General features: G+C 49.1%; 2 protein-coding genes across 2 annotated transcripts; one reads left to right on the top strand and one right to left on the bottom strand.

The window, feature by feature from the left end:
• Nucleotides 1–657: 657 nt before the first annotated feature.
• Nucleotides 658–4324, bottom strand: Shbg (sex hormone binding globulin). Its single transcript, XM_038325395.1, is given in 9 exon segments — nt 658–821; nt 1708–1915; nt 2234–2370; nt 2481–2640; nt 3004–3044; nt 3047–3164; nt 3466–3655; nt 4000–4085; nt 4211–4324. Coding segments are annotated over 9 exon segments (1218 nt in total).
• A 4229-nt stretch (nt 4325–8553) lies between these two features.
• Nucleotides 8554–10262, top strand: Sat2 (spermidine/spermine N1-acetyltransferase family member 2). The gene is made up of 6 exons (XM_038327898.2): nt 8554–8811; nt 8968–9019; nt 9149–9232; nt 9302–9403; nt 9571–9611; nt 9935–10262. The coding sequence occupies exons 1-6, from the start codon at nt 8746–8748 to the stop codon at nt 10097–10099; spliced, it is 510 nt and encodes a 169-aa protein (XP_038183826.1). The 5' UTR covers nt 8554–8745; the 3' UTR covers nt 10100–10262.
• Nucleotides 10263–11016: the final 754 nt, after the last annotated feature.

Here is an 11016-nt window from a genome sequence, read left to right as displayed (position 1 = left end):
AGCAGGCAAAGCTTTTCTCTCTAAGCTCTTTTTGCTCCTTCCCTGACTTTCCCAGAACCTCTGCTCCAGCTCTCTGTGACACTCTTCCGCCCTCTGCTGTCCCAGACGACAAATTGCTATGCTGACATGAGCGTCTCAGAATGGATGTTGGGGAAGAGGGCAGGCTCTCAGCTTCCAGAAGGTGATGTGTGTGTGTCCATGGTTCCTGTTCCCGGGGCTGAGCCTAAGTCACCATATCATCGGGAAAGCTCTCTCCGCCTTCCAGACTACGTTATAGCCTCACAGTCCCTGCGCTGGCACAACTCTCCAAGTGCACTTTTGCAGCACATATAAATTCCAGTTGTCCTTCTATTTGCTGCCATTTGGAGCAAACCCACCTCTCCTATTGGTCCATGAGCATCAAAAGGAAGCACAGTTGTTTTTACTTTTCAGCACACCTCAGTGCTTACCACGCTGCCTAGCCCACTACCAGAGCACAGTAAATATTTGTTGAATAAATGGGTTGCCTTCACAGTTCCTTTTTATTTTTAACGACAGGGCTTCACATAACCCAGGCTGGCCTCAAACATGTTATGTAGCCAAGGATAACACTGAGGCCCTGGTTCTCCCAACTCCACCTGTCGTGGGTTTCCAGGCATGCACCACCACGCCTCCTTCTCAAAGGGGGTTGGCTTGGTGGGAAGCGTGAGTGATATTGTTTGGGCTCTGAGGGCAGCTGTGAGTCCAGATGTTCTGGCTTCTGTTCAGGGCCTGGTCTACATCCAGTCTCTGTCCTTGTACCCAAAGATCCCTCAGGCAAAAGGAAGCAGAAGAGTTGTCTCCTACAGAAAGGTGGCATAGAGGTGGCATCAAGCATCAGGGTAGCTCAGACCAAGAAGCTGCATATCTACAATCTGAAGTTCCACAATCACGTCCTCTCCCTTTTTTTTTTTTTTTTTTGCCTTTTTTGAGACAGGGTTTCTCTGTAGCTTTGGAGCCTGTCCTGGAACTAGCTCTTGTAGACTAGGCTGGCCTCGAACTCACAAAGATCCACCTGCCTCTGCCTCCCGAGTGCTGGGATTAAAGGTGTGCGCCACCACCGCCCGGCACGTCCTCTCCCCTTTAAAGATTCTTTTAGGACAGATTCTTGCTATGTAGCACAGGCTGGCCTTGAACATGCACTCATTTTGCCTGAGCCTCCCCAGTGTTGATTGTAAATAAATGTGTGTGTGTTGTGTGTTGTGTGTGATATGTGTGGTGTGTGTGTATGGTGTGTGATGTGTGTGTGGTGTGTGATGTGTGTATGATGTGTGTGGGGGGGGTGTGGTGTATGTGTGGTATGTGTGTGGTGTGTGGTGTGTGATGTGTGTGTGGTATGTGTGTGGTGTGTGTATGATGTGTGTGTGGGGGTGTGGTGTATGTGTGGTATGTGTGTGGTGTGTGTGTGGTGTGTATGTGTGATGTGTGTGGTGTGTATGTGTGTGTGGTGCTATGTGTGATGTGTATGTGGTGTGGGGGGGTGTGGTGTATGTGTGGTGTGTGTGTGTGTTTCCATGGCTAGCCCCCCTCTATTCCAGTTTCACTTTCTAATAAAAGAACCATGGGCCTCACGCATGCTAGGTTTGCACTCTATGCCTGAGCCCCACAAGTCATCCCTTTCTTCTCTCCCTGAGGCTCCCTTCCCCTCAGAATGTATCCACTATAACTACTTAAACAGAATTTTCTTACCTGGTAAAGCCCCAAGGGAGAGATGGTTCTGAGGGTGGGACCAGAGTCTCTGGAGGGAGGCAAGTCTCCAAAGGGACACAGCAAGGACCTCCGTCTTTGGTCCTTGGCGCAAGACCACTTTGAAGTTATCCAGCTTCAGCTGAAGAGGGAGTTCCAAGTCCAAGGGTAAAGCTAGTTTTGGTTCTACTCCAGAAGACAGCACCACCTTCTGCAGTGGGCGGGGCAGAGATGGCATTAAAAGAGGAAAGAACGAACCACATCTACACCTTGCTGCTCCTCTCGCTCCCTTAACTCAGCCACTGAGCTATACTTCCATGCAATGTCCTGGTTTGACCTTCTGTGAAACCTTCCCCAGCCCCAGATAAGCACGCAGTCTAGGTAAAAAGCTGTCTGCATTCTGTGATGTCTCTGGCTTTCCACCCTGATCTCAATGACCACTTAAGCCTTTCTACTACTAAACCACCCCCTTGCCTCACTTTTCCCAGAATCCGCTAAATACAGCCAGCATCCCACCCTCCTCCTTTACTTGATCTTGGAGGTGAAGGGTAAGCCAAGAAGAATTTCTTCCTATCCCAAGAGCAAGGAGGCATCCTGAGCCGTCCACCATCTTAAATCCCAGCTCCAGAGAAAAGCTCCAGGGGTCTGTGTGAGGCTGGGGAATGTCTGGGGGGGGGATTATACTCCTGAGGCTGTAAGATTTGGGTTTTATGTTAAAGAGAGACGGAGGGAGGCAGAACTGGACATGGAGGGGAAAGAGATTTTAAAAAGTCTACCTTGGAGACTGAATTCTGCATGGGTCCCTGGTGGGAAGAACAGTCCAGGCTGCAAGTCCACATCACAGTTTCCGAGGTTAGTAGTGGCAGAGGGTGAGAGCTGGGTCTCGTGGCCCAGCCAGATATCTCGACGTATACATCCGTCTAGTGCAGGAACCAGCTGAAGTGGGTTGGGAGTGGAGTGGTGGAAAACATTGGGATGGGGGGATCAGGGCATCTGAATCCTAACCCCTAGCATTTTTTCTTAGAAAGGCAAGTGTTTATTTTTCTCTCTGAAGCTCTTTTGTTTGTTTGTTTGTTTGTTTGTTTGTTTGTTTGTTTTGAGACAGGGTTTCTCTGTGTAGCAGTCCTAGCTGTCCTGGAACTAGCTCTTGTAGACCAGGCTGGCTTCGAACTCACAGAGATCTGCCTGCCTCTGCCTCCATCACCCAGATTTCCACGTAGCCACATAGCTCTTACTCCACCCCACTCTCCCTAAAACCTGAACTTAGGTTTCCATAGCTTGGCCCTAGGATGTAGTTACCGGGAACCGAAGACTGGAGGCAGGGAGGAGGAGTCCCCCAGCGCAATCCTCATGCTGGGCTGAGCACTGTCAGCCAAAGATCCAGAGACTTGTCTCAGGCACAGCACCTCCTCCCCGTCCACCCACAGCAGCAGGGAATCCCCATTCATCTTCAGCTCCACCTACAGGAGGGGACCAGAAGCAGAAAGAAGCAGGAACAAAGGGTCCTGAGTCTGTCACCTCCACTTTCCTCAGAGGCAGCCTAGCGCAGTTGAAAGAGGATGCACTTGAAGACACATCCTTGGTCCCTCAGACTGTGTCACTACATACTGACCCCACCTGGGAATTCCCGTCTGATGAAACAGGGATAAGAACAACTACTTCAACTGTGCATCACTAACAAGAGAGGACCATGGTGAAGGGATGCTCCTGCTCTCCTTCCTCATCAAATAAAGGTGAGCTCCCTCAGCAGAGTTCTCTTACCTGGTGCCATCTCCCATCATTGAGCCGAGGACCAAAGCCTACTGTAAGCCGGGCCCACAGATTGTGCAGCTGGATTTCAGGCTGGCCGTCCCCAAGTCCCAGAAGGAACCAATCATCTTTGGTGTTAGTGTCCCCATAAAACATCACTCCCTCTGGATCCAAGGTTCGAAACTCAAAAGAGGAATAGGGTCTAGAAGGACACAGAAGGAGAGACTGTGTATGGGACATGTGGGGTTTCAGGGTTGAGGGGAGTGGAACTCTGGGAGATAACAGGTGGGAAAGGGAAAGCTAGAGGGCTGGGTCAAGAGGTCAAGCGACAGGGCTGGAGAGATGGCTCAGTGGTTAAAAACACCGGCTGCTCTTCCAGAGGTGCTGGGTTCAATTCCCAGCACCCATATGGCAGCTCACAACTGTCTGTAACTCCAGTTCCAGGGGATCCAGCACCCTCACACAGACATTCACGCAGACCAAACATTAGTGAACATAAAAATAAAAAGAAGTTTAAGACAAAAAGAGGCAGAGTAACTCCCGTACCTGCTGATTTTGGTGACATCAATGGTTATCACAGTGACAGGTCCTGGGCCATTGCTGAGGTACCTAGCCGGAGAGGCCTGAGCACTCTGTCAGAAAAAGAAAATGAGCTGAGTCAAGACGTTCCAGAGGCAGACAGGCACAGCTACTGGGTCAGAAGAGAAGAGGAAAGGAAAAGGCAGACAGGAGCTGAGAACACCATCCCGTTCTGCACCTGGTTAGGGACAGTGTGTCTCAGGGCCTGTCCCTGGTGGGTGTGAGGTGGTGGCAGCAGCAGAAGCAATAGCAGAAGCAGCTGTCGATGCAAGCAGGAGTCTCTGTTCTCCATTGATAGCCGCTGTCCACTCTGTGGCTCAGACAATCAGAGGAGAACAAGTGGGGTAGGTAGCCTTGCACGTGGGTGGAGGAGGGTTAAAGGTTGCTCCGGAGGAAGAAGGACGGGCAGAAGACAAGGACACTGGCTGTGAGGCCCCTCTGAAGGCAAATGAGGTGAGGGACAGAGTCCCTCCACTGCTATCCTTCCCCCGCCCACCGCAGCACTCTTCTCCTCCCCCATGGTCCAGTATGGCTCCTCCTCCCACAAGGGGAGGCTGCCTAGGCCAACTTGAGATCTGGAAACAGTTCTCCCTGCTTAACTGGCATCGTCTCCCAGGGATAAGGCTGAGGTGTGGAATCCAGATATCTTGCTGGCTGGCCTTGGGAGACACTCGTCACCTTTGTGCTCCCTGGCTTTGTCCAGGAGGAACATAAGCCTTCTGTGATGGAACTGCTGTATGGAGGGTGGCCAGGATCTGATAGGAATGCCTCCCTTAGCTTTCCCAGAGCTATGACTCCACTCTCACAGGAAAGCATTGTCTCTCTGTGTGCTTTAATGGATACTAAGAAGAAATCTGCCTCTAAACCAAGCACTGGGGAGATAGAAACAGTCGAATCATGACCTCAAAGCTAGTCTGGACTACGCAGAGAGACTACTCTAAAAAGTGGTAGGGGTATAGATGGCAGTGGGTGAGAGCTGCTGCCAAGCCTGCTGACTTGAGTCTATGCCACAGGATCCACAGACGGAAGAGAGAACTAACTCCTGAAAGCTGTCGCCTGGCCTCCACATACACACGTATGCACATGTTTGTACAGGCACATGAGTTTGAGGACGGCCTGGTCAACAAAGTAAGTTCTAGGACAACTAGAGCTACATAGTGAGACCTTGTCTCAGAAAACACACACACACACACACACACACACACACATGTTTAAAATAAGGTAGGAGGAAAATAATAAAAAAAAAAAGCAGTAAGTACTTCTAGGGGCATAGTTAGACATCTGCTTAAACTCATCTCTTGGAAGGCAGAGGCAGGTGGATCTCTGTGAGTCTGAAGTCAGCCTGGTCTACATTGCAAATTCTAGGCCAATCAAGGCTACATAGCCCTGTCTCATAAAAGAAAAAGAAAAGACAAAACAAAACAAAAAGTTGGGGGGCATGTAGGCAGCATTAGAGAGATGGCTCAGTGGTTAAGAGCATTAGTTGCTCTTCCAGAGGACCTGGCTTCTATTCCCATCACGCTCACAACCAACTAGAACTCTAGGTCCAAGGGATCCAACGCACTCTTTTGGTCTCTGTAGGTACCAGGCACGTAAGTGATTTACAGATACACAAGCAAGCAAATACCCATGCACATAAAATAAAGCTTAAGAATTAACAATTATATTTAAAAAGAAAGCTATGCCGGGTTTAGTGGCACATGCCTACCTTTAATCCCAGCACTTGGGAGGCAGATGCAGGCTGATCTCTGTGAGTCTGAGACCAGCCTGGTCTATAAGGTAAGTTCTAGAACAACCAGAACGACATAGTGAGACCTTGTCAAAGAAAGAAAGAAAGAAAGTTATTAAAGAACCCACCAGGGCTGGAGAGATGGCTCAGCGGTTAAGAAACTCTTCCAAAGGTCCTGAGTTCAATTCCCAGCAACCACATGGTGGCTCACAACCATCTGTAATGAGGTCTGGTGCCCTCTTCTGGCTTGCAGGCATACACACAGACAAATTAGCATATACATAATAAATAATTTTTTTTTAGTAAAAAGAACCCACCATCCATCTCAGGTCCTCTGGAAGAGCAGTAATTGCTCTCTTAACTGCTAAGCCACTTCTCCAGTCCAGGAAAAAAATAAAAATGGACATGGGGCTAGAAAGATGGTTCAGTGGGTAAGAGCACTGGCTGTTCTTCCAGAGGACCCACACTGACTCCTCAGCACCCTATGGTAGCTTATAACTGTCTGTAACTCCACTTCCAAGGATCCAACACCTCACACAGACATACATGCAAGAAAAACACCATTACATAAAATATGAAATAAATAAATAAAATAAAAATTTAAAGGCAGTTTGAGAGATGACTCAGCAATTAAGAGCATGGGCTGCTCTTGCAGAGGACTCAGGCTTGATTCCCAGCACCCACATGGCAGTTCATAGCCATCTATAACTGCAATTCTCTAACTTCTGAGGGCACCAGAAACAGACATGGTGTACATATATAGATACAGGCAAAACACTCAATACCTACACACATGAACACAACAGAATAACAGATGCAGTGAGAGAAAAAAATGTCGACTCCGGCTGAGATTCGGAGTTTAACACTGGGCTGAGGAAATGATTCAAGCGGTGAAATGCACCAGGAGGTGGTGGCGCACGCCTTTAATCCCAGCACACGGGAGGCAGAGGCAGGCGGATCTCTGTGAGTTCGAGACCAGCCTGGTCTACGGAGTGAGATCCGGGACAAATTCCAAAGCTACACAGGGAAACCCTGTCTCGAAAACCAACCAAACAAACAAACAAAATGGAGGTGAAGTTCTTGCTGATCAGCCATGAAGACATGAGTTTGGATTGCCCACCACTAACATAATACCTGGACAAGGAGGTACACACCTGGGACCCCAGTGCTGGGGGAGATGGGGTGGGTTGCAAAGAGGTGGACCCCTGGAGCTCACTGGCCTGTCAGTCTAGCAGATTAGGTGAGCTCCAGACTCACTGAAGAAGAAAAAACACTGGCTTCTGCTGTGCACACTCACACGCTCCTGTGCCTGCACGAGTGCACGTGTAGCACACTCACCAAGTCAAAAGGAAAGAGTTTTGGAGCTGGAGAGATGGCTCAGTTGAAAAAAGCACTGACTGTCTTTCCAGAGGCCAGAGGTTCAATTCCCAGCACCCACATGGAACTGTCTGCAACTCCAGTTCCAGGGTACATAAATTAATTTTGTATAATTAAAAAAGGGGCTCTTGAATTTAAAAAAAAAGAAAAAGAAAAATCTCACGGTTAAGCTAGATGTGGTGACTCACACCTAGAATGCAGACACTTGGGAGGTCGAGGCAAGAGTTTGAGGTAAGCCTGAACTACATAAGTCCCAGGCCAGTCTGAGCGTAAGAGTGGTGCTCTGTCTCAAAATAAAACAAAAAAGGTGGATGTCGTGGCACAAGATTGTAGTTCCAGTTGCTACTGGAGAACAAGGGATGTGGAGCCCAAAGCATCAAGGGTTTGAGGCTAAATCAGGCATAAGTAACATATGTAACGCCATAACAGGGGAAGTAGAGGCAGGAAAATCGGGAGTTCTAGGTAATTCTTGGCTGTACAGTGAATGTGAGGCCAGCCTGGGCTACATACACAGAAAAAACTCCAACTCCCTGAAGACCTTATCAGAAACAAAGGAGAAGAAAGGTTAAGGGAACTGCTATTACTCTTATTTTATTTTGGTTATTCGAGACAGGGTTTCTCTGTATAAACAGCTCTGGCTGTCCTGGAACCTGCTCTGTAGACCAGGCTGGCCTCCATCTCACAGAGATCCCCCTGCTGGGATTAAAGGCATGCCCCCCCCACCCGATTCTACTACTACTCTTAATTACAGGACCTAATGTGGAAAACTTAAAAACGCTATGAGCCTCAGCATGTCCAGAGGTACTGGGTTTAATGTCCAGAACCAAAGAAGGAGAGAGGGAGGGAGGGAGGAACGGAGGGAGAGCCTTAAGAGGCAGAGTACAGGGGCTGGAGAGATGGCGCAGAGGTTAAGAGCACTGCCTGCCCTTCCCAAGGTCCTGAGTTCCTCTCCCAGCTACCACATGGTGGCTCACAACCATCTGTAATGAGATCTGGTGCCCTCTTCTGGCCTGCAGGCATACATGCAGACAGAATACTGAGAATACTGTATACATAATAAATAAATAGATTTTTAAAACTCGGGGGAGCGCAGAGTACAAAGCTTGGACGATAAAAAAAACCAACTGATACAGAAAAGAGCTGAGGGTCTTGCCCTCACACAGGGTCTGGGATACCCAAGTGGCTAGACGACTAACAGTAAAAACTGAAGCAGCTAATTGGCGCATGCTTTAATTAAAGCAGCCCAGAAGAGGGCTTTTAAGTCTGGGGTATATGTGATGCGTGCTGAAACAACAAGCTTTAACCCTTGCCCCTAGCCCTGTCACAGAAAGGCGAGGCGGGGCCGGGATGGGGTGGGGGTGGAGAAATGTTCTTAAGCAGAAGCTGATTGGTTGGAGGGCGGGAGGCAGACGAGACCTCCAAGCTGACCGAAAGCTACTGGCTGAGACCAGCTGGCTGCCTTCTGAACGCTGCCTGAGAGCTCCTAGCATTTCTTCTGCCCCTCACTCCCAGATTTTTGAGACCTGAGCTGCAGGCCCTTATTGTGATCCTGCAGAACGGAATTGGATTTTGTCTTTGCTCTTTGATTTTTGACAGAGAGGATCTGGATGGCTTCCGCGCGGATCCGAGAGGCCAGGGAGACAGATTGTGGAGACATTCTGAGGATGATACGGGTGAAGACTGCGGGCTAGAAAACGGAGTGCCCTGGGGCTGGGAGCAGCGTGGTCGGAGGGGGAGAGTTAGAAACGGGACCTGTACCTTTGGACGCTGCTCTCAGAGTGGCAGGGCCTCCTTCCTACCCTAATGTTGTCTTGGCTCTCCGGTTGTAGGAACTGGCCGAGTATGAGAAACTTTCCCATCAGGTGAAGATCACTGAAGAAGGTGGGGTTTGCAGCTGGGTCCTGAGGCTGGGGTGGAAGCAAAGGATGAACTTTCGGGTGGTAACTTCAGGACTGGGCATTGATTCCCGCCCTCCTTTCTGCCCCTTTGTCACACCCCCAACCTCTACAGCTCTGAGAGCAGATGGCTTTGGAGAGAACCCTTTCTTTCACTGTTTGGTGGCAGAGATTGTTTCAACACCTGGGGAGCTCCAAGGTAAGGGACCCTCCAGGCATCCTCAGAGTTTTCCCTCGCAGAGGTCTTACCCTTCTCTCTCCTTTTCAGGGCCCAGTGTGGTGGGCTTCGGGCTATACTACTTCATCTACAGCACATGGACTGGAAGAAACGTTTATCTGGAAGACATCTATGTGATGCCACAATATCGAGGTACTACTAGCAGAGGCTAAGGGTGGACACAAAGTACCCATAGACCCACTGAGCAGTCCTCAAGCCCATCCCCTTCCCTGTCCCCTGTATCAGCCTGTGGTTTCCTTTGATACTCCTTCAACTCAAATAATAGTCCTCCACGCCCCCCACCCCTTTTTCCACTACAGGTCAAGGGATTGGTACCAAAATAATCAAAAAGGTGGCTGAGGTAAGCAAAGGGGTGGGGGTTACAGACTAGTCCCCCCCCAAAAAATAACCAATTGGTCAAACAAACCAATCCTCCAAGAATGTATAGGGGCCGAGGTTGAATGAGGAGATAAGAAAGGTTCTTCTCTTTTGGTATTTCAAGATGGGGTTCTCTGTGTAGTTCTGGCTGTCTGGAACTTGCTCTATACACCAAGCTGACTTCAAACTCAGAGATCCTCTTGCTTCTGCCTCCCAAGTGCTGTGATTAAAAGTGTGTGCCACCATCGCCACCACCCAGTAATTCTTTTGTGAACACGGGGCAGTAAGTAGTGTCTTCTCCTACAGGATGCCCTACACAAGGGGTGCTCCCAGTTCCGCCTGGCAGTTCTGGACTGGAACAAGAAGGCCGTTGACTTGTACAAGTCTCTGGGTGCTCAAGATCTGACTGAAGCAGAAGGCTGGCGTTTCTTCCGATTTGAACAAGAGGCAATGAAGGTGTTGGCAGGATGATGACGTCGTCCCCTTGGGAGTTCAATTTATTGCTACTTATCTGGGAATGTCCTATCTAGTTTTCTTAAGGCTATGTTCACAGACACTGACCTAGACTGCTCTGAGGTGCAGAAAGAGTGGGAACAAGGGAGGATTCTTGTTAAGAATAAAGAATAAAACACTTCGTTTGCCCTGGTGTGGTGCTGGGTAGAAGGATAGATGAAAGGATGTGGTGCGGCCACTTTGAAACTCTTCTTCTGTTTTCAGGCTGGGTAGGATTCCTTTGATGGGGGCTGGGACAGCCAAGGAGCCCGGAGTACTGGATGCCCCAAGTCTTAGCTCTAGCCTGTGATTCTAAAAAGAGAACAAGGAACTGGAGAGATGTCTCAGTGATTAAAAGCCCTGGCTGGTCTTCACAGGTCCCAGGTTCAATTCCCAGCACCCACATGGCAACTCACAACTGTCTGTAAGTCCAGTTCCATGGGATGTGGCATCCTCACACAGTCAAACATGTAGGTTAAACACCAGTGCCCATAAAATAAAAGTAAAATTTAAAAGAACAAGATTCTATAGGAGCCGGGCGGCGGTGGCGCACGCCTTTAATCCCAGCACTCGGGAGGCAGAGGCAGGCGGATCTCTATGAGTTCGAGACCAGCCTGGTCTACAAGAGCTAGCTCCAGGACAGGCTCTAAAGCTGCAGAGAAACCCTGTCTCGAAAAACCAACCCCCCCCCAAAAAAAAGAGTCTATAGGAATGGCATATCAATCTTGTCAATCATTTTTGGAACCCAAAGGTCTAGTAGGGTCTGCGGAAATGCTGAAGGAAGATCTCAGACTCAAATAGTATGTAACAACAAAGATCATTTATTATACAGCATGCATGTGGGGTTTTCACCTGTACAAAATGGTGGCACCCCTGATAGAAGTGTGCAGGCTCCT

Source organism: Arvicola amphibius, chromosome 4 (assembly GCF_903992535.2).
Source record: "Arvicola amphibius chromosome 4, mArvAmp1.2, whole genome shotgun sequence".
Classification (NCBI taxonomy): domain Eukaryota; kingdom Metazoa; phylum Chordata; class Mammalia; order Rodentia; family Cricetidae; genus Arvicola; species Arvicola amphibius.
Note: the sequence above shows the minus strand (reverse complement) of the source record. Positions and strands in the feature narration are given on the sequence as shown.

Coding starts and splice junctions, on each gene's coding strand:
- Sat2 (XM_038327898.2), top strand. CDS start 8,746: ATGGCTTCCGCGCGGATCCGAGAGGCCAGGGAGACAGATTGTGGAGAC. Junction 9,020..9,148: donor GGTGAAGATCACTGAAGAAG/GTGGGGTTTGCA, acceptor CAACCTCTACAG/CTCTGAGAGCAGATGGCTTT. Junction 9,612..9,934: donor TAATCAAAAAGGTGGCTGAG/GTAAGCAAAGGG, acceptor CTTCTCCTACAG/GATGCCCTACACAAGGGGTG.